This window comes from Ricinus communis, chromosome 3 (genome assembly GCF_019578655.1).
Source record: "Ricinus communis isolate WT05 ecotype wild-type chromosome 3, ASM1957865v1, whole genome shotgun sequence".
Classification (NCBI taxonomy): domain Eukaryota; kingdom Viridiplantae; phylum Streptophyta; class Magnoliopsida; order Malpighiales; family Euphorbiaceae; genus Ricinus; species Ricinus communis.
The window spans coordinates 1,524,637-1,551,950 of record NC_063258.1 but is presented as its reverse complement, the minus strand read 5'-3'; the positions used below and the strand labels follow the sequence as shown (position 1 = coordinate 1,551,950).

At 33.7% G+C, this 27,314-nt stretch overlaps 1 protein-coding gene, 1 long non-coding RNA gene and 1 other non-coding gene across 5 annotated transcripts; 1 reads left to right on the top strand and 2 right to left on the bottom strand.

Annotated features, from left to right (window-relative positions):
- Nucleotides 1–2,570: 2,570 nt before the first annotated feature.
- On the top strand, nucleotides 2,571–5,243 carry LOC8279551. Of its 2 annotated transcripts, none has more exons than XM_015724506.3 (3): nucleotides 2,571–2,731; nucleotides 2,966–4,060; nucleotides 4,878–5,243. In XM_015724506.3, exons 2-3 carry the CDS (start codon nucleotides 3,128–3,130, stop codon nucleotides 5,034–5,036), a joined length of 1,092 nt encoding a protein of 363 aa, XP_015579992.2. In that variant the 5' UTR covers nucleotides 2,571–2,731; nucleotides 2,966–3,127; the 3' UTR covers nucleotides 5,037–5,243. The 2 variants fall into 2 exon arrangements, with proteins under 2 accessions (XP_015579992.2, XP_002527707.3); XM_002527661.4 differs by having other exon boundaries at nucleotides 2,578–2,731; nucleotides 3,016–4,060.
- A 2,965-nt stretch (nucleotides 5,244–8,208) lies between these two features.
- On the bottom strand, nucleotides 8,209–11,941 carry LOC125369471. Of its 2 annotated transcripts, none has more exons than XR_007215167.1 (3): nucleotides 10,017–11,941; nucleotides 9,833–9,937; nucleotides 8,209–9,753 (listed from the first exon to the last, which is right to left on the bottom strand). It is a non-coding gene; the product is annotated as an uncharacterized LOC125369471 (long non-coding RNA). The 2 variants fall into 2 exon arrangements; XR_007215166.1 differs by having other exon boundaries at nucleotides 8,210–9,937; nucleotides 10,017–10,289; nucleotides 10,766–11,941.
- Nucleotides 11,942–25,463: 13,522 nt separating this feature from the next.
- On the bottom strand, nucleotides 25,464–25,570 carry LOC125369685. Its single transcript, XR_007215361.1, has one exon. It is a non-coding gene; the product is annotated as a small nucleolar RNA R71 (small nucleolar RNA).
- Between the last annotated feature and the right edge of the window lie 1,744 nt (nucleotides 25,571–27,314).

The following is a 27,314-nucleotide window of genomic DNA, read 5'->3' as shown; positions in this document are numbered from 1 at the left end:
AGTATAAGATTTAACATAGGACCAAAACTTTGTCAAGTATTTACATGCAAAACTCCTTCACTTCGAAGTTCATGGCAAGGTCTCATTCTTTCATAGGAATTTTAGTTTCGCATAACTACCAACTGGGAATAGCAATACTCGCTCTTTTTCCTCCAGCTTACGATCACGACTTTCTTAGAAAATAAGTGATCCAATTCCCTAGTATTCAACAATGAGTCACGTAAAAATCCCGCATTAATTATCAGGAAGAGGGTCAATTATTTTGAAAGAATTTTGCATTCATGCATTCAGAGACTTAAAATGTTGAGAGAAAGTTATTAACTGTCTACTCACCTACTTTACGATAAGTCTCCTTAGGTTTACCCATCGAAGGTGTCGATTTAGGGCCATACCGAAATCAAAGATTCTCGATTTAAACAGGTGGGTATTTTGGCTAATCTCAAGGTTTTCTATCAATACAATGACCTTTATACAAGCATATAATATGGTAAATCCTAGGGGAAGGAACTAGATATTACTATATGAGCTTTGGCTAGAGTAATAAGGTTGAGCTTCCTTTGGCAAGGAGTACCATTTTTATACTCCAGAGAAACTTATCTCTTTTTATAGTTAGTGAGGAATTGTGTTTGCGCTACTCAACACGATAATTTTATAACCTCCTTAGTACGGGCTAAGGGTGGTGATTATCATCAATGTAAGTCGTCTCTTATTTAAGTGGAACATGGATATCCCTTACACTGAAGCCACAAGGAATATAGGGTCTTCCTTAATTTTAATACAAATGCAATGCAAGGCTAAGTCAAAAATGTTAGGAAAGGAAAAAACTCATCCATTCCTTGAAGTCAACTTCTCGAGTCCACAATGGAGTCGCCATTATGAGCGATCGACTTATTTTTCTCCGTGAAACGAGATTTTTCCATTGCTATGTCTAAGGTCCACTCTTTGTACTAGGCTTGTTTCAAAATGAGTCGTTCGGTTGAGGGTTCTAAGGGATTACAAAATGGTATTAAGACCACTTCGGAGATGGAGTCATCAGCCGATGAGATTAGGATAGTTCGGGAGTGAGGATGACGGCTTTGTACCCCTCACGGAGAGCCTAAATTTTTTCCTCCCTAAAATCAAATATTCTAGGTTCGAAAAGTTAGGTACGAATTGGAAAGGTTTTTCAAAAGCACCCCTATTCTCCTAAATGGTGAAACCTAGCCTCCACTAGAATAGACGAACCTTTGCTAATTCTAATAAACTTATCTTAGCCTAGGTTTACTTTATATTCATTTTATTCCTCACCCTTTTCTTTAATCTTTTTTAGCGTATGAGATGAGCAACCAAGAATTTAGCCTAAAGTGGGGGTACTTTGGTACCTCAACCAGTCCTAGATGTGAGGCATAATGGTGTCTTTACTGATTCTAGTCGGAAGGCACTTTGGTGCTTTAGATTTTATCTTCGGGCTTTTAAAAACTTTAACTTGAAAAATTCGGTGATAACAGATGCTTTTAAAGAAAGAAGGAAAAGAGTGTGAGAAATGCACAAGGGCTAGGAGCGAAGACACTATCAATTAATATATAAAGAAGGCTAAGATGGATACTATGTCAATATTGAAAAGAGATTTGCTATTTTAAATGTATGTCTTTTTTAGTTGTTGTTTAGATATTTTCATTGTGTTTCATTGATATTGTTTTACCATCATACAAGTAGTGAAAGTAGTGAAAGAAGCTTTATCCAGCTTTATGTACACAACCACCTATGGTAAATAAAGCTTAATGTAAAGAGAAGGACATCAAGACAAATGAGACAAACACAATAATGGATTGTGCTATTTTATGATGGAATATTGTTTTAATTTTGTAGGACAAGTTTGTTTGTCCGATACTTTTTCATTTATGTTATGTGATCTCATAACATATTCTGTCAACAACTTAAAAGACTACTTTAAATTGAAACAAGAAAATGTTATTTTTGTACTATTTTGTAGAGCTTTTAAAATTTTTAGTAATCTACATAACTTTTTGTTGTAATTTCGAATTTTATAGTAACGTAGAAAGCTTTGTTGGATTGAAACAAATGCTTGCAAGTTAAATTTCTCATTTTAAGTACTCTACAACTCTCAACTTTTTCGAGCAAGTGGTTAAATTCTTCAAATTTTCTTCCTGTTACTGCTGCATTCTCCCTCATTTCAATGATTTCAGTAGGTATTGTAAAAAAAAATAAAAAGATTTGAGAATAAGAATGAAAAAGTTTCAGTAGGTATTGTAACAAAAATAAAAAGATTTGAGAATAAGAATGGAAAAGAATTCAACTTAAAAGAAAAATTATAAATATATAAATTAAGGATTTTACGAAGATTTTATTTTCTTATTTTCACAATTTGAGTAAACTAATTTTTTGGCATTTACATTATTTAATTACTATGGATAAGGCGGTTAGTGAGAAATATTAATTTTTATAGGTTAAAATGGACAATTCGTGGATTAAAAGATCTAATTGAAATAAATTTCAGTTCACCGGGCTAACTCCAAATAGGGACAAGTACAGGGGATGTTAATGTATTTAGCCAAACGGAAAATAGAATTACTCCATGTTATTCAGAAGTTGGAGAAATAAACAAGTTTTGTGGTTTTGTCGGCCTTCAATTTTGTACAAACATATCCAAAGGTCGCCCAGAGGATTGATTAAATCAAGTTCGGTTTTGGGATTTTGTTGCTGTCTCAATTTACTTTGCTCTCAAGCAGTGGTAAGATTAATTTCCCTTGTTTTCTTTTTTTCGGTTGATTCTGTTGATACTTTTCAATTTTTCTAGTTCTAGGGTTCGCTTTAGTGAATTTATTTTTCAATAACCGAAATTGGTTTAGGTTTGTTTAGCTAAGATTGTGAGTTTCTAACTAATTGCGTACAAGTTCATCGTTCAGATGTTAAAATAAGTTTCAGATTGGATTTTTATCTTTTTATTTCTTTTGGTTGCTGATAGGGATGCTGAATTATGCAAGAAATCTACTAACTTTTCTTCACAAATGGTAGATGGTTTATGATTTAGGGATTAATAGGCTATAAAGTTGATTTGGAGCTAATACCGATTTGCCCCAGCAAATAGCAAAAGCTGTAATCTATTAGCCCTTCTTATATTGGTGATATGGACACCCTGCTAGTTAACTATGCCTCTTCAGACGAAGAAGAAGAAGAAAAGCAAGAGAATAATCTTCAAAGCTCTCTCTCTTCCTCTAAACCAATATCATCTTCATCATCTTATTCTTCTCTTTTCTCTTCCCTCCCTAATCCCAAACCCAAATCCAAATCCAAGGCCATAATTGGTGAAGATGAAGATAATCCAAAACCCTCTTTCTTTTCCTCAGTCCCTAAACCTAAAACGCAATCCCAACAAAATCCTATCTCAGATTTCTCTAAACCCTCCAAAAGGGTTGTCCAATTCAAGCCTCCTGTTAACCCAAATTATGATTATGAAGAAGATGAAGACGAAAAAGAAAAAGAAATGGAGAGAAAGCAGCATAAGGAATTTGAACCCATGCCTCAATCTTCGTCCGTGAAGTCATTCTTGTCCAGCATTCCTGCCCCTAAGAACTCCTCCAACTTTGGTGCTCTTCCATCTGCTGCTGGGTCTGGAAGGAAATCTATTATTGGTATTGAAAAAGAACCTGTTAAGTCAAGTCCAGGTACAGATGATGATCAGAATATGGGCAATAATGAACCAGTTTGTCATCAGAATGATGAGAATTATGGTGGTTATCAATTAGGGATTAATGATGATAATATGGGTCAAAATGTTGTCGATGTAAGTTATGAGAGTTATGGCAGCTATGAGAATTATGGTGATTATTATCATGGGCAATATGGTAATAATTTGGAGGATGGGTCATCAGCAGAAACAGCTATGCCTGAGATCACGTGGCCAAGCGAAGGTGCTAATTTGAGAGTTCCAGGAAGAAAGAGAGGAAGGAATGAAATTCCAACTGAAATTATTGAGGTGAAGCAGGATGAGTTGACAAAGAATAGGCCAAGGGAAGACCAAGTCAAGTTAACTGGAATTGCTTTTGGGCCTTCCTATCAGGTATTTAACTTGTTTCTTCTTCCTCTTTAATCCTCATTCAAATTGGAAATTGCATCATCTATGCCTATGTATTTTTTCCTGACCGTTCTTGTATTTCTGTGTAACATGCTGATGTTCCCAAAATGACTTTGATGCTAAATTTTCGAGAACATGAAAAGTCTCTTTAATTCTATAGAGTAAATTTTTTTTTTCTCAAAACATCAGTTTTATTTTTATGTTTTTCTATGCGTTTATTATATCATTCTGTTTCACACTAGTTATTCTTGTTTCTCTTAAACTCCATAGAGGGTAAGAAGAAGAAAATTGTATCATCTGTGAGTTTGACAAAGAAATCCACCAAAATTATGTTTATTGTTTAATTTCTGTGTAGATCAGAAGGATGCTTTTCTTTTTTATGGTAATAAGTTCTTGCTTGGGATATTGGAAGGAAATAGCTAGACAGAAAGCTTGCTTGTTTTTGCATTCATGAGATAAAATTGAAAATTGAAAAGAAGATAAGATGCTATTTTTGTAGCTTTGTTGCCTTGCAGGTTTTAGAAAGTTAAAGAGCCAATCTGGCCTGGCTCTGCAAATTATTGTCATTTGCCTCTAGGGTTCATTCACTATTTATTGCTTTGGCTCCAATCTTTTTTATAGGCTTACTTAAAGAACATATAGTTGAAAAAAGAATTTGGTCACAACCTATGGAAGATTAATGCTAAATATGTTATTTAACTAATAGGATGATTTATCATAATGCATGAATGAGATATTGTAAACTTCCTCAAGTTTTTTGCTCAATGAAACAATGTTTTAGCTTTCTGTTCTTGTTTTTTAGCCTGCTTCTACAAAGGGGAAACCCTCGAAACTTCACAAGAGGAAGCATCAGATTAGTTCACTGTACTTTGATATGAAGCAGAAAGAGATGGAATTGGCGGAACGACGAGCCAAAGGATTTCTCACCAAGGCACAAACACATGCCAAATATGGATGGTGATGTTCTGTGTGTTTCCTTTTTGTTCTATGCACTATAATAGTTGATCCTTTTTGTTATGTAGAAAAATTGATGCTTTGACATATCAACATGCACAAATTCTATTTTTCATTGGAAGTTTCCCTTGGTAATGTAGGCTAATTACCTTCTAGTCTTGTATATTTTATTCTACCCATCTTCCAATGTGAAATTATGTTCTGCTTTGATTTAGTTATTTCTCGACAAAGGGTGGTGATATTGTCATAGCCACTAGTGTTAATGTTGAAGCATGCTAAGCTACTAGTGTTAATACTGAAGCATGCTTTTTTTGTTTGGACAATGATTCCCTTTCCCTTTTCCCCTCCCAATCTTCCGAGTCCCCGCTGCTCATTTCCAGTAAAAAGCCATTGTCTCCTGTTCAAAATCTAAGCCACTACCCTCTTAGTTCTTTGAAAATTTGATTAAAAGGTGATATGATAAAAAATGCAGGGATCGTATATGAGATTGTTTTGACATAATTGATGAAGTCAAGTGCTTGTCATGAATGACAAATTCGAAGGCATTTCTAGCAGAGATGAGGTTGATGTCAACAATAAGCTCCATGTACTGGAAGCTTTGAAGGAAATGGGGAGTGGTTAATGTTGAAATGCTTGAAGCATATAATATAATTGAATGAGGAACGACGGTGATGAATATAATCCTGAATCAAGAATATAATTGAATTCAATTTTTTTCTGTGATATCCAAAACTAGGCATATACCGGTGAGTTATGTTGCTGTCAGGGATAAGTCCATGGAAGTTAGTATGGTTGAATACATTAAAAATGATTGTCGAGACAAACTTCAACTCTTTTGTGAAACTGTTATCCCCCAATTTTCAATATCGCTCAGGAATGAAGCTTTTAGCTCGGTTGTGAGCAGGGAAGAATGAATGGGTAATTAATAATTTCGTACAAAGTGTGAAGTTTATTTCAACAATCAGGTATTGCTGTATCACCACTTACACTTCCTTCGATGCTGTTCCTGGTGCAGTGTCCAATCACGTTTTATTCTTGCACTGGCTAAGCTGACCCTGTTCAATCTGCCAGAGCTCACAAAATGGACAACTGGAGAATGTGCCGGACTCTAGTGGTCGCACGAGTATGCGGACTCCAATGGCAGTACTCACTTGATATAAACTCTGTAAGAAAAAAACTTGGGTTAAATATTATTTTAACTACTGACATTTAGTCTAATACATGAATCAGTTCTATAACTTTTTTTCTTATATCAAATATCCTTAAATTTCAATAAAACTAGTTATTATCTTTTTCCGTATTAGTTAAAAGACTAAACTGGTAATTTAATATTATAATTTGATTTTTAAATTTAGCATCAAACTCGTTCGTAATAAATTTTATTATAGTGTTTCATTTTTCTTAAGACATTTTAATTATATGCTATGTTTTTTCTCGCCTTTTTTATATTGAAAATATTAATATAACATAAATTTTAAAAAAACAAGTATTTGTTAAATTAAATAATATCTAACTATTAATAAAATTCAATAAAATACTTTACAATATGGTTTCATAATTTAATAATTTTTATATATAATTATTTTTTAAATAAAAAGATGCATGTCAAAAATTGTGACAAAAAGAACTACTTGGCCATTAAAAATTGTCCACTTGTAACGATTTAACCATTTTCATGCCGATCAACCATATTATCATTTTGCTTATTGCTTATTGCTTATGTTTAATAATTTCGATTAGAGTTTAACTCAAAACATTGTTGTTTGACCATCAAATTGATTTTATCGGACTAATGACTTTTTAAACTATAATTTGACAGTAATAATGAAATTATGATTATTAAGCTCTAAAGTCATGTTATCATACATATGCAATATTGATAATGATGATTGATCAGAATAAGATGATTGAATCATTGCGGAGCAAGATTTTTTAATGATGAATTATTTTTTTTAGCATAATTTGCAATCACATATTTTCTTCGTCTAAAAAATAACACATATTAAAAATTACAAAATAATAAAATTACAGATTTTTTTTTATATTTATCTCCAATTTTTAGATAATATTTTAATACTTTTATGTTGTATTGTAAGAAGCTACATTGTTTATAGAATTATATTTAGTGATATTTCATATTGAATATGTATAAAACTATATAAAAATTAAGAACAAATACGTGTTTGGACATCTGAGTTAAGACTATATAAAAATTAAGGAAAAATACGTGTTTGAACATATGAATTTTGGTCATTTAGTCACTTTAACATTTTAAATTTTAATATAAAATAATAGATATCTTAACTTATATTCCTCGTAATTTTTAAATATTTTTTGACATGTTGCTTCATTCAACATGTCCAAGTATAGGATGGTTGTTTTAATATTATCAAAAAAAATTTAAATATTTATTAAGTTAAGTAAAAAAATAAAATTATAAAATAAAATTGTTCGAAAATTTATCAAATTAAATTAAAAATTAAGGTATTAAAATAATAAAATTATTTAAATTTAGGTATATTTTTCCAAAAATTAAATTATACGAACTAATTTACTACCAAATTAAGAAAAAATGTATATACTTTCTGATATAAAATAGATTTGCCCGTCAAATATAAAGGGTGAATATGTTCTTTAAAAATAAAAGCGTGATAGGTCTTTTAACATTACCCTGAACAAAAACGGTTGAAATTCATTTCAAAAGGTCCCAACTTAACAAGTAACATTAAAACTAGATGGAATAAAGTTTGTCCATTGAACTTTTCGAGCGACTCTAAATTACAAAATAAACAAAATTCAACAATATTGCTTACTTTAATTGTTTCTTTAACTTTATAATACTTTCCTAATTCTCCAATTAAAGAACTACAGAATAACCCATCACCATCCCATCCACTCCACCACCTTATCGCCTTCGTCAAACTAGTATCTATCAAACTATTGTCATTCCACAACCCATTATCTCCATCCTTCATCATATCCATTATTATGTGATACAATACCATAGTGTCTTATATTTGTGGTTCTAGAGCACTAAAACATAATTTACGGGCAGGTTGCAGTTTTCATATCTCAGGCTCGAGCTAATTCTGTGGTCTTTAGAGTCAAAAAGGGTTGACGGATGATGTAAATTCAAAAAGTAAAGCTTGTCAACTTAATTCAATGTGATGGTTGATTAACGCAAGAAGAAGAACTAAAATCACGACATGTTTTATATAAAATCACACGCACCTAACAGAAGAATAACTAAGGTGGCTGAATTTGCTTCACTGTACCAAATATTTCTTTCACTGTACCAAATTGAATAGAAAAAATAATATTTCTTTTTCGCCTCCGGTAAAAACATTAGCTGTTATCAAACTTTAGAGAAAACATTAGTTGTTATCAAACTTTAGGATTTCTCTCAAACAACCATCAAACTTCAACTATTTAATTATCAATTTATCGTTTAGGCAATAGATAATAACATCTTTATAATCTAGATTCCTATTATTTTTTTTTTTTTTTTATAAATAACCAGTCTAGATTTATTTTGTATGTTTGAAACTTAATTTGAGCTTCTCTTGTGTGAGTATAACACTACAAGAAAATCTGTGGTTTAGCGATGGATGAAAACTGTCGCTACGGGAGGTGAAACTGTCAGTAATGCTAGTTAGCAACGGACTTACAACAGAATTATTCTGTCAATATATTAATCCTTGTTAATCGTTTAGCGATGGATACTTTATTTTTGTTGTTATAGCAAGAGAGTGTTGTTGCTAAGCGGTGGAGAGGATTTGAACTTTTAACAATGAACTTACTCCTATTAGTGATGGACGGGCGAGTGATCACACTGTCGCTAATGTTAATCGAATAGCGACGAACACATATCACTGACTAAAGAGCAAGAAACAACCCCTCGCTATGTTCTTGCCATTAATGATGGATGGTAATCTATCGCTATTTGTCATGACAATAGTGAGAGACATTCTCGCGTTGACGAAAAGAACAATAGCGGTGGATTAACATCCATCGCTAATTAATAACAGATTGGCAAGATGTAGTCCCTCACTTAGCATTAAAGTTAGCGACAAATTTTGCTCTCCATCGCTAATTTTTTTTTTTTAAATAAAACTATTTATTAATATCCGTCACTAATCCATCAGTAATAAAAAAATAATAATGAAAAATATGAGAAAAGAATGTATATATAAATAGATAAAAAGAATTCGAATACAAAAAATAATATCATAAAATATATTCAATATATAAAACCGTTAAAATTATAAAAACATAGAAAAAAGTGAGTTAGTAGGTCAATGATCAGGATTAGAGGTAGATGGAGCATAGTCCGGAGGTACAAGCTCGCTGGAATGTGCTATCTCCACAATAAGGTGTCGCATGTCCTCCATCTGCTTCTATATTTGCTCATGCATCTGCCGCTCCGTCGAGACCCTCTGTGCCTCTATAGTTGTGCGCTACTCCTCTATCTGTTGTTGCAGCTCCTACTGCGATTCCTGACGAATAGCGTCTTGCATACGCTGGATATCTAAACTTGGAGATGCAACAGTGGAGGTGGAGGAACTGTTATAGAAGTCTGGAGCTCTAGCACCCATGCCGTACACTCCGCGCTTCTTCTCTCCACTAGATGTCTATAAGAATAACTGCTTCAGGTTTGGCTCCTACGTCTTCGTCGAACTGTCTTATGGCTGACTAGCTTTCTCCTTTAAAGCCTGTTAGCGATCCTGTAATTAGTAACAAAAATATTAATAGAATAAAATCATTAACAATTTATCAAAATTAGAAGAGTATTAATAAATTTACAGGTACTTCCTTAGACCTCCTATCAGTCCAGTCTTTATTCTTCTTGCTCGTGTGGGTAGCTTCAAAAACCTCGATGTAGTCTAGCTCTCGACCTAATTCTTTAACCTATCAAACATAATTATATTAAATTAATAAACTTAAATAAATATTAAAAAATGCAATTCAATTAAGATATAATTCTCACCATTCTAGTACGCTTTACCATAGAGATAAAATCTCTAGTATGGCTTGAGGGACCATATTAAGATCGCCTGCCTCGCTAAGTCAGTTCTTCAATTTTGTAGCACACTTAGCTTTAAACTCAAGTTTGGACCATTCTTGCTGCCAACTGTGGGATAGTCAAAGGTCTCTTACCGGATCTCCTCCACCTCGATAAATTATTCGTGTATCGGGTACCTGCTTGCAATTCCCACCTCTTACGAATCTAGGTCTTGAGCTAAGGCTGCTATAAAAAGTGCTTTTGATTACAGAAACAAAAACAAAACTTATTAGTTGAAATTTATTTGAAATAATAAATTGTTAGGAGCAGAAAAGACTGATAAAGTTCGACAGGATCTCCTTAGTGGAATGAATATATACCCTCGTAGAACGGGTTTGTCCTATTAAAATAATTTAATAAACACTTCTAAAATAATTACATATATACAACCCCCAAATCAATTAGTATTAAAGCAACTTAACAAAACATAATCATAACGCAAGTATTAGTTAAACAATTTTATACGTGAAACTCCTGCCAATGGTACTCCTCGGTAACTTAAGGCATTGTCTTCCATGAATGGCCATCAATATCCAATTTATGCAGAGAAATCTTTGATAGCATGGACGAATAAGTGTTTGGTTAATGAAACTATTTTTTAAAAAAAGAATAAATTATACATGATAATAAAAATGAACAAAAATAAAGATAAAAAATAAGCTATATAAACGCACCTCACAGAATGGAGCTTGAGTAACTGTCTAGCAGCACTCGACTCTGCCATCGAGCCTGAAGATGGTGATTGGACTGTCGCATTAAAAGCTATGGGAGATCGTGTAGGTGTCTCCGATAGCGAGGGTGCTACATGTATTGATGATGTAGAAGGGGATCGCGCAAAAAATGACGATAAAGTTGGCGGAGGAGGTAGAGATAATGGTGGTGGTGCTTGTAACCCTCGCCGCCTCGCCCTTGCCTACCTAGCGCTCGGCCATTTTTCCCTCGTCCGAGTCGCCCCTGCCCGTCTGTCCCTTGTCTTGAGGGTGTACACCTATTCGTCCGTTCATACTAACTACTGACTAAAATAAGAGACAAACATACATACGAAATATATAAAAAGAAAATCATATTAACAATTAAAAGTCAAAATAATAAATTAAAAAAAGAAAGTAGAAATGTATATTCAACCTCGTCTAAAACATTATATTTAATCACTATCAGTATCATCTTACAAACCATCATCCTCTTCAGTTTCTTCATCATCATCATCGTCTGATTCTAACTTTTCCTCTTTCTTTTCCTCAAAACTGTCAATTTTTAAGTATTCACCTTGTGGATCAACCAAAAACACTAATTTTATAACGTCTTTAATTACAATATAATGAGTCTCAATATCATCTTCTTGGAAGGCCAGTAGACTCGGGATAGTTGCGTTGTTTCAGATGATTTTGGAATTTCAACTATAGCCCTTGGTTTAATTTGCAACCAGCTCATTAGTCGCTTCTGTCAGGCCTTAGGCTAAGGTAAAGATAAAAGTACACTTGACAAGCTTGAGCAGCCAAAATAAATGGCTCATATCTATTAAATCTACGCTTATAGTTTATCTCAACAAGCTTACATTGAGGATGAACTTTAGTCCCCAAGTTCGGTGTCAGATCAAACCATTCACACTTAAATATTATGGTTCTCTTAATTGGTAATGCAGAATACTCCAACGGTATAACTTCAATCAATCGCTCATAGTAGTCACTCTCATCGCTATTGTAATTAAATCCTTTTATGCACACACCGTTGTTCATGATAGCTCTACTAAAATCATATTCGATATGAAATTTGTACCCGTTTACAAAATATACCGAGTACGATATGACAGTTCGCAAAGGACATTTAGCTAGATCCTTTACAAATTGATTTGGAATATTGTTTGATGAATTGTGTGCCTTAATAAATGAACACCGAATTGAATTAATAATTTAATTCGAACACAAATACTCACGTAGTTGTCAAACAAATATGTAAATTTATGTTTAAGTTTAGCACCAACATCGTGTCTTTCAATGTTTGTTTGTCATTGCTTTAACTCGTTAACAAAATTCTACAAGATAACAAAATAAATTATTCATTTTTTTGTATGAAATTGAAATATGAAATATGAATACTTGCTCAATAAATGGTTCAACTTTTGAGCAATTTAGTAAATGTAGCATTGAGCAACATAATATTCTTCTGCTATCATAAATCTTGATTTTTCTTTTCCAACTGCTTGACCGAGTAAACGGGTTGTCGAAGCCCTTCAAAATAAATTACTGATTTTCCTAAACTAACTTGTAGAAAAGTGAAACCAGGTTGAATCCCAAGGGAACCAATGTGGATAGCTTCTCAAAGTAAAATAAAAAGGGGGTTTTGAATGTTTGAATCAAAATTATAAAGAAGAAGAAAATAATAAATGCTGAATATTAAAGTAAATAAAAATCAATCTTAATAAATTGCCAATTCAAGAGTGCTAATTCCATCCAATTGTAATCATGATCATAGGCTAAAATATCAATTCTTCTATTCAAGTACTTAGTTTACTTATTCGAAAAAGCCGTAACGAGTGTAATTCTCCTAATATAATTGACTCGAACCCAACATCCAAATCAAAACTCACCATTAGTCAACTGGACACGATAGCATTCCATGTCAACTTAATGATAGCATTAAGAATAATGAGAATGACTAAACCAACATTAATTTAATTGAGATAACTGCAATTGAAATAATCTTGTTCCTTTATTTCCCTAGAGCCTATCATGCAAGCTATATAATTCGAATAAGTCGTAATCACACACACATGAGCCAGCTCCTTGCTACTTGTGTTAATTGTTCATGACAATTACAGATCACAAACTCAAAGTTTAGCAATAGAAAAATCAATATCAAAGTTGAGTCGTCAGTTCAATCAATATCAATAATTCATAAATAATAAGAACAAGAAATAAAGAATACTTGAATTAAAGAAGAATTCTGTTAAGCACAAAGTCTCACAAAATCACAATTAGAATTTATTCACTCTTGAATTAGAAACTAAAAACTTAGCCACTCATGATGGAGTAAGAATTCACAAGAATTGTAGAGAGTAGAAGAAGAATAAGAATATCAATTTCCTGCTTAAAGTACCTAGCCGTCCTTATATAGAAAGTAAAACCCTAAACCCTAATAGTAGAATCCTTATCAAAAAGAAATATGCTTCCTATTTAATCTTATCCCTATTAGGAAGGATAAGATTAAGAGTGATCTAAATAAATTAAAATCCTAAATACATGGAAGAAAGTTCTATTAATCTAACACCTCCAAAAATAAAGGAAATTATCTAGGGATAGGTCCACCACAAATTAATCTCTGAAAATTTCGAAGCTTTCTTTCACATCTTTTAAGAAATTACGGACGCGGCGTGGTCACGCCATCGACAAGAGCTTTACGCGATTTCTGTGGAGCTTATGGGTTGTAAGGCGTGGTCACGCCTTGTCGATAGTGATCTTCTGTGCAGATTTTTGCACATCCTCCAAAATACTTGGTTTTTGACAAATGATGACTTAAAAATGTCTTTAGGCTGAATTTTGCTCCATACTTGATATTTCATCACCTAAGTCAGAATAAACATAATTTCCATAATTAAGTACATTATTCAACCAAATCGCAAGGGAATTAAACACAATAAATATAACTATTTGTGACCTATCAAATTCCCCCACACCTAATTTATGCCTGTCCTCAAGTATACCTCAATTCAACATACCAATTCTCCTTTTAACCTTCCTTTCTTCTCTTTTAATCTCTTCAAATACCAAATAAGTTAAATATACATTAATGAGCTGAATAATAATGACAATCAAGAGATTAGCACTCATAGGATAAATTTTGTAAAAAAAACAAGTATCTCAATAATTCATCAAAATCAAAGCAACGAGACTTAACACCCTCACATGGTTTCACTCAATATTCTCAAAGTGTTTAGGGTGCATTTACTCTCAGAATCAAAACATAGCATGTTATTACCATAAACTTGCTAATGAATCAAGTCTCCACCACTATACATGAATTAGATGCAAAAATCAAAGGAACTTCACAAGGGTTGTAATGGGGCTTAGGAAAGGGTGTGATAAAAGGAAGAGCTGAAATGTTTCATAATCAAGACAAAAAGATTAGATTCTCGCATGATAACTTATGCCACATCTATGAAACATACTACAAAAAATTTCTAAAGTTGATATTTATTCCCACATTTTATATGAGAACTTGTGAGGAGTAACAATTTAATTCAGTATATTTGATGAATACTTCTTCAATTCTCCTCTTCATGAAAGGAATAGATATCAACTTTCTTTTCCTCTCTTTCTTCCTTTTCTTTCCCTCTTTTTTTTTAGATTTTTTTTTCTTTTTTGTTTCATTTGTACCATGCAACACTTCCCTTCTTGTCTTGACAATGGTAGAAAAATAGAGGTAGCAAATGAAAGGTCTTGGGTTAAACAACATGTGTTAAAAATAAAAAAGAAAATGGAAAATAGGCTCAACGTGGCTAACTAAAAGAAAAACCAACAAGGTAGGTCTCTTAAGAGTCTAAGAATAGGTTAATCCTAAATGCCCTTATCATATTAAAGCATCAATCCAAAACTGTGGTCTCAACATGAATTTAGAAGCAAGTTTTAGAATAATCATACTAGTTTGATAACACTCATAAAAAGAAAATCAGAGCAAAATATAATGAACTGTTCTAAGGCTCAAAAGCTCACTTGAATGTTTACATTTGTATCAAGTCTTGTGCATTTTTCAATCAATAAACTAATGAGATACCTTCGGATAGTTTTAAAGAAACATTAATCATGCTTATCCCCTTTCATGCATTGAAATTCAAACCAAAAATGTATTTCTAACTTACATGGTATTTCAGGTTATCAAAATAAAACTCAAGGTTGCAAAAGAAAAAGTAGCACATATGAATTAAAGCATACCTAATTGTAAGCATAAAAAGATGTTTTCAAAAAGAGATCATGTGATTATCCTCCCCCACACCTATATTGTACATTGTCCTCGATGTATAAAAAAAAATGGCTCTCAAAATAAATGAAAAGAGATGTGGTACTCCCCTATTTTGTGAGCCACTTGGGTGGAGTAGTCTATGGTGACAGAGGGCAGGAGCGTTGAACTCCCCAGTGTTTCATTAAAGCGTCTAAATTTCTCTCCATCTTTGAAATTTGTCGTTCCATCTTGTCCAATCGAGCTTCAAATCTGGTTCAGTGGAATCCTCTGGATTGCAAAGACTGCTCATTGGGCAAGATCGTTTCCTAGATCTTGGAGGATCGCCTTGACCGTGCGGAGAAGGCCTTTGGAAAGATATGCCTCATTATGCTCCATAAGCACGTGCATCTTTATCAAGCAGGCGATGTCCAATGGTTCCATCTCGCAAGCAATATGTAAGTTAGTATTATCGAGATCAAGCAATTGAAGGCGAACAACCAAATGAGTAATTAAAAATCCTAAGCATAAATGCTTTTTACGAGTCAGCAAAAATTTGAAATGTGAAGCCAACCAAAAACCCAAATTGATTGCGTTATTATGCAACATGGACCAAATAAAATAAAGTTAAGCTTTTGTACATACATTGGCTGTGTCTTTTCTACCAGAAAAGCTGAATGCTAAAAATCATTGCATGTAAACCCATTCAGGTTTATTAAGATACCCACCTTTGGAGTTGCTAGGATCGTAATGCATTGGGTCAGAAGACATGGTCTTCCAAAGTTTTGCCTGATCAAAATTATCAACAAAATCTATGGCAGAGCTCTTGTATTAACTGGTTAGAGAAAATTCAGTGTCAATAAATCCAAGGGCCAAATTGAATTCAGTGATGGATTGCTTAAATTCATTGCCTATGAGTCTATATCGCATAACCCCAAGACTATCAAATGTGAAAAAATCTGGTGTTTCGAACTGAAAGGTTATGTAGAATTCTCTAATCAATTCAACAAATGTGGGGTATCTAACAGTCACTAAGGCTTTCCACCACATACTAGTTATCAAAGCATCAAAATCCTGTTTTATATCCAATGTCTCAAGAGAATGAGTGTTGACATACTTACCTAGGTAAATCGCTTGCGATCGTACTTTCTGGCTTTAGTACTGAATTTTCAAAAATCCAGTCAGTTCGTCTTCCAATGGTGGTAGGACAGCTTTCCTTTTCCCTAAGCGAGTTCGCCTATATGAGATTTTGCCGCCGTTCCGAGCGGCTACCATTGTTTTTTCTGGACGAACTCTTGTGTCGGCAGTGGGCGGGGCTGTGGTTTCGCCGATGTCGGGCGAGACTGTCGCGTTAGACTCTCGAGGTATTTTCTTCGTATGTGGATCTGCGTTGTTAGGGTTTGGTTGAGGAACGGTAGTCGCGTCTAAAGGGTGGTCTGCTTCGCTATGTTTTGTTTGAGGAACTGCAGTCACGTTGCCGGAATTGGAGGATGTCGCTTTACTTCACCGGCGGGTGAAGGTTCTCTTTCAAGCGGTAGTCTTAAGGCGAACCATGATCGGTTTGTGAATAGTCGCTGTTGCTGCATAGAGGAAAAAAAATAAAAGAAAGCAATAGGACTTGTTGGGGAACCTTCGCACTGTGTCTTTCTTTTTCTTTTCTTTTTCATTTTTGAAATCACAAATAATAAAATAAAAAAATAAAAAAATAAAAAAAATAAAAAATGGATAGAAGATTGTGTGAAGTAAAGCGTGGTCACGCCTTGTAAAGAGCGAGCTTCTGTAAAAAATGAAATGAATCTCAAAACAAAATAGAAGGTGATGTGAAGTAAGGCGTGGTCACGCCTTGTAAGAAGCGAGCTTCTGTAATTTTGAGGTGCAGTTTTTTCAAAACGAAATAGAAGACAGCTTGAAACAAGACGTGGTCACGCCTTGTAAGAAGCGAGCTTCTGTAAGAGTAACAACAGATTTTTTTTTATGTATATAAAACAGAACAGAAGATGTGTGGGAACAAGGCGTCGTCACGCCTTATCCAAATTTACCTCCTGCCAAAAAAAAAAAAATTTGAACTTCTTCATTAAAAGAAAAATAAAAAATAAAATAAAATAAATGAAAGAAAATAAAAAGTATATAAAAAAATAAAGAAGACATTTGGGTTGCCTCCCAATGGCGCAATTCGTTTAACGTCGTTTTGCTCGACGGAGTGAGGGAACGTCTTAGTCATCCAGATAAGTGGGGTAATCCAGGAGAAAATTATCGAGACATGGAACAATTTCACCCTCTTGGAATATTTTCAATCTATGACCATTTACTTTGAAAATTTTGTTCAAATCCAAGCTTTTAATTTCCACTGTACCATAGGGGAACACATTACTAACAACAAATGGACCGAGCCATCGAGAACAAAACTTACCAGGCATAAACTTCAATCGAGAATTATATAACAATACTTTTTGACCAATCTTAAATTGTTTCCTTATAAGAATATTGTCGTGGAGTAATTTGAACTTCTATTTGTAAATTCTCGAATTCTCATAGGTATCTAATCACAACTCCTCTAATTCTTGCAATTGTAGTAGCCTTGACATTCCTATTTTATCCATGTTCATGTTGCATTGTCGAACTGCCCAATAGGCTTTATGCTCAATTTCTACCGGTAAGTGACATGCTTTTCCAAAGACTAACCGATAAGGGGACATTCCTATGGGAGTTTTGTAAGCTGTACGGTATGCCCATAGAGCATCATCTAAACGAAAGCTCCAATCCTTTCTTCCTGGATTCACCATTTTTTCCAAGATGGATTTAACTTCTCTATTGGAAACTTTGGCTTGTCCATTGGGTTGAGGATGATATGTGGTGGCTGTTCTATGATTTACTCCGCACTTCTTCATCAAAGCTGCAACCGATCTATTGCAAAAATGAGTTCCTTGGTCACAAACGATTGCTCTTAGATTTCCAAACCTGTTAAAGATGTTAGCCTTGATAAAACCTACAACAGTTTGAGAACCATCAGTTCTGGTGGCTTTAGCTTCCACCCATTTTGATACATAATCTACAACCAAAAGTATATATGAAAAACCACAAGAAGTGATAGGAAATCATCATCTAAGCAACCACACACCCCAATAACTAATGAGTTATGATACATATGGAATGCAAGAAAACACCCTCCAATCAAGATGATTCCAAAACCCAAGGATCTCCTCAAGTGAAGTTAGGAAAAAAACTAGTTCCAACAATGAAACTAGCACTTGAATTCAACTCCAAACGCCACAAACCAAGTATGATTTGATAAGTTAAGAATCAAACACAAGATTTTGGTTAGAGAACGCCACAAACTAAAAATAGTTTGATAAGTTCAAAGTTCATGCAAGAACTTAAGCAAAAACACTCACAAAGAGCAAACAAAGATTATCATTCAAAATTCTATATTTACAAATGCATTTGGCTTTGATATTTATAGCCAAGACAAGACAAAGAAACCTAAATGGATGTCTTTTGAGCTTCCCCACGTTTCTCCATTTAATTCCCCTTAAAACTTATTAAAAGTGGCTATTTTTACATTGATGTCACTCATTTTGTAACTCCCAAGTGACAACTAATTATATGCATCCTTTTTGTAACTCCAAACTATGACTAATTATGTGCATCCATTTTGTAACTCTAAAAGACAACTAATCACACCATAACTTTAGAAAAACCTGATAAAAATGAAAATAAAAAGGCTTCAAATGAATCTTATTGGACCTATGAATTCAGCCCAAACTTATTGCACTAAATTGATGATTTTGGATCCTTTTTGCAATCCTAAATCTTGGGTTTGTGTTCGAACGCCCCAAATGTCTTTAATTAAGCCCAACAAAGCTTCTTGCATCCTTTTGGACTTGGATCTTGTCATCAGACCTCCTTGAAAGCTTAAAGGATCATTTGTAATTCTTGTCTTTATTGCATCAATAAGGTTGGACTCTTGTTTTCATGCATGAGTTGCATTTCCATTTTGGACCTTTTGGTGCATGCCTTTGCAATGGAATCTCATGGCAGCCTTGATTCATATCATTCCCCCTTTCTTGAAATAAAATTCGTCCTCGAATTTTGCCCAAATAATGCGAAAGAGATAAACATATAATCTCAAACGATAATGGAATGCCATCATCAACCTGCAATTCCTTCACAATAGTGATTAGAGGAACTTTAGAATAAATAATATTTTTAGTACCAATAAATTCAACATGCTCAAAAGTCTCAATTTTATCAAGCAAAACTCTTTCATTCTTTACTAACTGAACCACTGCCTCTCCATCAGCGACAAACTCTTCATTATTGAATTCATTCAAAGGTAACAGGTCATTGTCTTTCTTGCCATCTCCAATTATCAAGTCTTCAAAATCTACATTGACTTCAGTAGAGCAATTTACCTCCTTTACATCATCAATGTTAGTCTTCAATGATGGCTTTGAATCGGCTTTATCTTTAAGATGCTTAAGAAAGCTATTAGTCAACATCTTGAACTCTTCAAGCTCATGCTTAAATGCTTCAAGACCGATTCTTAAAGATTTGTTCTCCTTGGACAATTCATCAACAAAAACTAGACTTGGTTGTCTATCTAACCTCTTAGGTTTAGATTTAGAAGAATAAAAATTTTTTCTAACATCTTCATAACAATCATTTCTTTGACCCCACATCTTATCATAAGATTGATAACGAAAATTTCGACATTGTCTAATAAACTCAGCTTCATGAAACATTCTTTTCTTTTTTGTATCTACGGATGAAATAAAGATAAAAATAAAGAACCACAAAGAAGTTTGAAGGAAAGAACAAAAGATATAATACGGAATTTGAAGGAAAAAAAAAACTACAGAAAGAGATTAACAAGAAGGGAAAATAAACATTTATTTAGTGAACACAAAGACTTTAAAACAGAGAGTACTTAGAAGGAAAAATTGAAAAAGAAGAATTCGACACTAAAAAAAAGAAGTAGAGAAGATGAGAAACTTTAATAACACAAAAGAAAAAACAAAGATAAGCAAACCTCAACTTGAAGCAAGCTCTGATACCAAATGATAGGAAATCATCATCTTAGCAACCACACACCCCAATAACTAATGAGTTATGATACATATGGAATGCAAGAAAACACCCTCCAATCAAGATGATTCCAAAACCCAAGGATCTCCTCAAGTGAAGTTAGGAAAAAAACTAGTTCCAACAATGAAACTAGCACTTGAATTCAACTCCAAACGCCACAAACCAAGTATGATTTGATAAGTTAAGAATCAAACACAAGATTTTGGTTAGAGAACGCCACAAACTAAAAATAGTTTGATAAGTTCAAAGTTCATGCAAGAACTTGAGCAAAAACACTCACAAAGAGCAAACAAAGATTATCATTCAAAATTCTATTCTTTACAAATGAATTTGGCTTTGATATTTATAGCCAAAATAAGACAAAGAAACCTAAATAGATATCTTTTAAGCTTCCCCACGTTTTCCCTTTAATTCCCCTTAAAACTCATTAAAAATGGCTGTTTTTTACATTGATGGCCCTCATTTTGTAACTCCCCAAATGACAACTAAACATGTGCACTCATAACTCACACCTAATAAAATAATCCTTAATTAAATAAAAATAAACTAAAATAATTACTTAAGCTAAAACCCAAAAGATAAGAACCCATATAAATATGAATTAAGCTCAAAGGCCTAATCATAGCCGAATGGCTTTTATTCTTCAAAATGGTCTAAATGCTTCAGTATAAGTTTGGACTCTTGTTTTCATGCATGAGTTGCATTTCCATTTTGGACCTTTTGGTTCATGCCTTTGCAATGTAATCTCATGGCAGCCTTGATTCATATCATTCCCCCTTTCTTGAAATAAAATTCGTCCTCGAATTTTGCCCAAATATTGCGAAAGAAATAAACATATAATCTCAAACGATAATGGAATGCCATCTTCAACCTGCAATTCCTTCACAATAGTGATTAGAGGAATTTTAGAACAAATAATATTTCGGTACCAATAAATTCAACATGCTCAAAAGTCTCGGTTTTATCAAGCAAAACTCTTTCATTCTTCACTAACCGAACCATTGCCTCTCCATCGTACGACAAACTCTTCATTATTGAATTCATTTGAAGGTAACAAGTCATTGTCTTTCTTGCCATCTCCAATTATCAAGTCTTCAAAATCTACATTGACTTCAAGAGAGCAATTTACCTCCTTTACATCATCGATGTTAGTCTTCAAATGATGGCTTAGAATCGGCTTTATCTTTAAGATGCTTAAGAAAGCTATTAGTCAACATCTTGAACTCTTCAAGCTCATGCTTAAATGCTTCAAGACCGATTCTTAAAGCTCTGTTCTCCTTGGACAATTCATCAACAATTACTAGACTTGGTTGTCTATCTAACCTCTTAGGTTTAGATTTAGAAGAATAAAAATTTTGTCTACAGTCTTCATAACAATCATTTCTTTGACCCCACATCTTATCATAAGATTGATAACGAAGATTTCGACACTAAAAAAAAAGTAGAGAAGATGAGAAACTTTAATAACACAAAAAAAAAACAAAGATAAAGCAAACCTCAACTTGAAGCAAGCTCTGATACCAAATGATAGGAAATCATCATCTTAGCAACCACACACCCCAATAACTAATGAGTTATGATACATATGGAATGCAAGAAAACACCCTCCAATCAAGATGATTCCAAAACCCAAGGATCTCCTCAAGTGAAGTTAGGAAAAAAACTAGTTCCAACAATGAAACTAGCACTTGAATTCAACTCCAAACGCCACAAACCAAGTATGATTTGATAAGTTAAGAATCAAACACAAGATTTTGGTTAAAGAACGCCACAAACTAAAAATAGTTTGATAAGTTCAAAGTTCATGCAAGAACTTAAGCAAAAACACTCACAAAGAGCAAACAAAGATTATCATTCAAAATTCTATATTTACAAATGCATTTGGCTTTGATATTTATAGTCAAGACAAGACAAAGAAACCTAAATGGATGTCTTTTGAGCTTCCCCACGTTTCTCCATTTAATTCCCCTTAAAACTTATTAAAAGTGGCTATTTTTACATTGATGTCACTCATTTTGTAACTCCCAAGTGACAACTAATTATATGCATCCTTTTTGTAACTCCAAACTATGACTAATTATGTGCATCCATTTTGTAACTCTAAAAGACAACTAATCACACCATAACTTTAGAAAAACCTGATAAAAATGAAAATAAAAAGGCTTCAAATGAATCTTATTGGACCTATGAATTCAGCCCAAACTTATTGCACTAAATTGATGATTTTGGATCCTTTTTGCAATCCTAAATCTTGGGTTTGTGTTCGAACGCCCCAAATGTCTTTAATTAAGCCCAACAAAGCTTCTTGCATCCTTTTGGACTTGGATCTTGTCATCAGACCTCCTTGAAAGCTTAAAGGATCATTTGTAATTCTTGTCTTTATTGCATCAATAAGGTTGGACTCTTGTTTTCATGCATGAGTTGCATTTCCATTTTGGACCTTTTGGTGCATGCCTTTGCAATGGAATCTCATGGCAGCCTTGATTCATATCAAGAAGAGTGTAAAGGACCCATAAAATCGATCCCCCACATATCAAATATTTCACAAATGAGAATCGGAACTTGAGGCATTTCGTTCTTTTGAGTTAGTGCTCCTACTTTTTGACATCTCTCACAACTTTTGCAAAATTGATATGCATCTTTAAACAAAGTTTTCCAATATAAACCACAATCTAAGATTTTTCTAGCAGTCCGTCTAGGTCCAAAGTGTCCTCCATATGCATAATCATGGCTAAAGGTTAAAATAGATTGGAATTCATTTTCAGGCACACATCTCTTAATTACTTGATCGGAACAAAATTTCCATAAGAAGGGCTCATCCCAAACATAATACTTAGACTCACTCTGTATCTTTGCCTTCCTAGACTTACTAAGACAATGAGGTAGATTTCTTGTGACTAAGTAATTTACCATGTCTGCATACCAAGGAATCATACCCTTGAGTTGGAACAAATGTTCATCAGGAAAGTTGTCATTGAAAGGTAGGTCATCTTCTTCCTTTATCAACCTACTCAAATGGTCCGCAACATAATTTTCCACTCCTTTTCTATCTTTGATGTTCAAGTTAAATTCTTGAAGAAGCAAGATCCACCGAATTAGCCTTGGTTTTGATTCTTTATTTGCTAAAAGATACTTCAAAGCTGCATGATCAGAGTACACAATAACTTTAGAACCAAGCACATAAGATCGAAATTTATCTAAAGCAAAGACAATTGATAAAAGCTCCTTTCCTGTCGTGGAGTAATTGCATTATGCGGAATTTAACATCCTAGAAGCATAATAGATTACATGACTTTTCTTCTCAATCCGTTGCCCTAGAACTGCTCCCACTGCATAATTGCTTACGTCGCATATGATTTCAAAAGGTATGATTTAAGTCATTTCTATTAATTGAAGTTACATGATCAAATATAGTTTTTTCTATTAATTGAAGTCATTTATATTAAATGTAACTTAAAGCCTAAAGACATGTTTTAAGTCATCATTTGTCAAAAACCAAGTCTTTTGGAGGAGGTGCAGAAATATGCACAGAAGATGGTCCACAAAGCGTGACCACGCCTTGACCCATAAGCTCGCAAAAATCATGCGAAGACTCATCGTGGCGTGACCACGCCGTCCATGTGCTAAAAGATGTGAAAGAGAGCTTCGAAATTTTCAGAGATTAATTTATGGTGGACCTATCCCTAGATAATTTCCTTTATTTTTGGAAGTGTTAGATTAAAGAACTTTCTTCTATGTATTTAGGGTTTTAATTTATTTAGACCACTCTTAATCTTATCCTTCCTTATAGGGATAAGATTAAATAGGAAGCATATTTCTTTTTTATAAGGATTCTACTATTAGGGTTTAGGGTTTTACTTCCTATATAAGGATGGCTAGATACTTTAAGCAGGAAATTGATATTCTTATTCTTTTTCAACTCTCTACAATTCTTGTGAATTCTTACTCCACCATGAGTGACTAAGTTTTTAGTTTCTAATTCAATAGTGAATAAATTCCAATTGTGATTTTGTGAGGCTTTGTGCTTAACAGAATTCTTCTTTAATTCAAGTATTCTTTATTTCTTGTTCTTTTTATTTATGAATTATTGATATTGATTGAACTGACGACTCAACTTTGATATTGATTTTTCTATTGCTAAACTTTGAATTTGTGATCTGTAATTGTCATGAACGATTAACACAAGTAGCAAGGAGTTGGCTCATGTGTGTGTGATTACGGCTTATTCGAATTACATAGCTTGCATGATAGACTCTAGGGAAATAAAGGAACAAGATTATTTCAATTGCAGTTATCTCAATTAAATTAATGTTGGTTTAGTCATTCTCATTATTCTTAATGTTATCATTAAGTTGATATGGAACGTTATCGTGCCCAGTTGACTAATGGTGAGTTCTGATTTAGATGTTGGGTTCGAGTCAATTATATTAGGAGAATTACACTTGTTGCGGCTTTTTCGAATAAGTAGACTAAGCACTTAAATAGAAGAATTGATATTTTAGCCTATGATCATGATTACAATTGGATGGAATTAGCACTCTTGAATTGAAAATTTGTTAAGATTGATTTTTATTTACTTCAATATTCAACCTTCATTATTTTCTTCTTATTTATAACTTTGAATCAAACATTCAAAACCTCTTTTTATTTTACTTTGAGAAGTTATCCACATTAGCTCCCTTGGGATTCGACCTGGTTTCACTATTTCTACAAGTTAGTTCAAGAAATCAGTAATTTATTTTGAAGGGCTTCGACAACTCGTTCAAATTTGGCGCCGTTGTCGAGGAACCTATTTTAGTTTCTCATTGTTTAAATTATTTGTTTATGACTCGTTCTTCTCAAGATATTGATTTGTAGTTTAATCCTGAAATTGAGAAGACAGCGCGTCGATTAAGAAAGGAGACTAAGCAAAGAAAAAGTTGTCTCATAGAGGAATTAGAGATAGATTTGGCTATTAGTGACACGTCTATCTTTCAAGAAGTTACAGAAAACATGGCGAACAGAACTCTTAAAGAGCTAGCTGCACCGGATTTAAATCAACAATCTTTATGCATTACATTTCCTAATATTGTAGTTGATTTTGAATTAAAATCTGGTTTAATTCACTTACTCCCTTCTTTTCGTGGATGTGCAGGTGAAGATCCTCATAAACACTTAAAAGAATTCCATATTGTATGCTCCGGAATGAAGCCACATGGTGTGACCGAAGAGCAAATAAATCTTAGAGCTTTTTCCTTTTCTTTGAAGGATAAAGCAAAACATTGGCTCTATTATCTACCTTCCGGTTCAATAACAACATGGAATGAGATGAAAAGATTGTTCTTAGACAAGTTCTTCCCTGTAACAAGAGCTGCCAACATCAGAAAAGAAATTTGTGGCATAACACAGTTCACTGGAGAAACGTTGTATGAGTATTGGGAAAGGTTCAAGCAACTGTGTGCTAAATGCCCACATCATCAAATCTCTCCGCAACTCCTAATCTAATATTTCTATGAAGAATTATTGCCAATGGATAGGAGCATGATTGATGCAGCAAGTGGTAGAGCTTTGGTAGATAAGACGCCTAAAGAAACTAAGCAATTAATTTCAAACATGGCCGAAAATTCTCAGCAATTTGGTACAAGGGCTGATGGAGCTACAAGGCGAGTTAATGAGGTAAGCACTAAAAATCTTAAAAATCAAATTTCTGATTTAACTGCTTTGGTTCGTCAAATGGCTGTAGGGCAATTGTAAATGGCAAACGTCTATAGAATATGTTCGTTGCAAGGACATCTCACTGATATGTGTCCAACATTACAACAAGACTCCATGCAAGAAGCTAATGCTCTAGGCGGATTTACTAGTCAACCTCAAAGGAAGTATGACCCCTTTTCTAATCATTACAATCCTAGATGGAGAGATCACCCGAATTTGAGCTATGGGAGCCAATGAGGACGACAAAAGTATCCTTCCCAAAATTTCAATAGACAACCTCAAGCTTCTAATTTAGGTATGTCCTTGGAAGATATTGTTAAAAATCTTGCTAACAATAATCTTCAATTTCAACAGGAAACAAGGTCAAGCATTCAGGATTTAAGCAATCAAATAACTCAATTGGCTACGTCGGTTAGTAAATTGGAGGCCCAAAATTTTGAAAAACTACCTTCGCAACCAGAAATAAATCTAAAGGAGAACGTTAGTGCAATTTCTCTAAGAAGTGGAAAGGAGATTCCTTCAGGCTCGATTCCACTTAAGGAAAGTGAACTTAGCAAGGAAAATGAAGAAGAAGCTTCTTTCAAGGCATCGCGTAGGGTAAAATTTGATCCTCCCCTATCTCTTTCATCTCACACTCCATTGCCTCCTTTTCCTAGCAGATTAGCAAACCAAAAGAAGATGAGCAAGAAAAGGAGATCTTGGATACATTTAAGAAGGTGGAGATAAATATCCCACTATTGGATGCTATCAAACAAATCCCTAAATATGCAAAGTTCTTGAAGGAATTGTGCACCAACAAAAGAAGAATGAAGGAAAAGGAGAAAGTAGTGGTAAGTAGGAATGTGTCGGCAATCTTGCAAAAGAATATGCCAAAAAAATGCAAAAATCCATATATGTTTTCATTACTTGTGTTATTGGTAATACGAAAATTAAGCGTGCCATGTTAGATTTGGGAGCTTCCATTAATGTCATGCCATTTGCTATTTATCAAGATTTAAAACTAAATGACTTACAAAAAACTAGTGTAATGATTCAGTTAGCTAATCGCTTGTTCATTCATCTCCTTGGAGTTGTTGAAGATGTTTTGGTGCAGGTTAATGAGCTCATATTTCCTGTCGACTTTTACATTTTGGAAATAGATGGTAATTCTTCATCAAAATTAGCTTCGATTTTGTTAGGACGACCATTCATGAAAACTGCCAAGACAAAGATTAATGTAGATGAGGGTACTCTCTCCGAAGAGTTTGATGGAGAGGTTGTTAAATTTAATATTTTCGATGCAATTAAATACCCTAATGATGTACATTCTCTTTGTCATATTGATGTAATTGATCCAATTATGTATGAAGTTTTTACAGAAGAAAGTGTTGGTGACGAACAGAAATTAGATGAAAATTCCAATTTTAAAGGAAATGATTTTGAGATTGGTGTAGAAGAACTATTCTCAGCAACAATATCTGAACCCACAAATCTCAATGCTGAAATCTCTAATACTAATGATAAGATGTTACC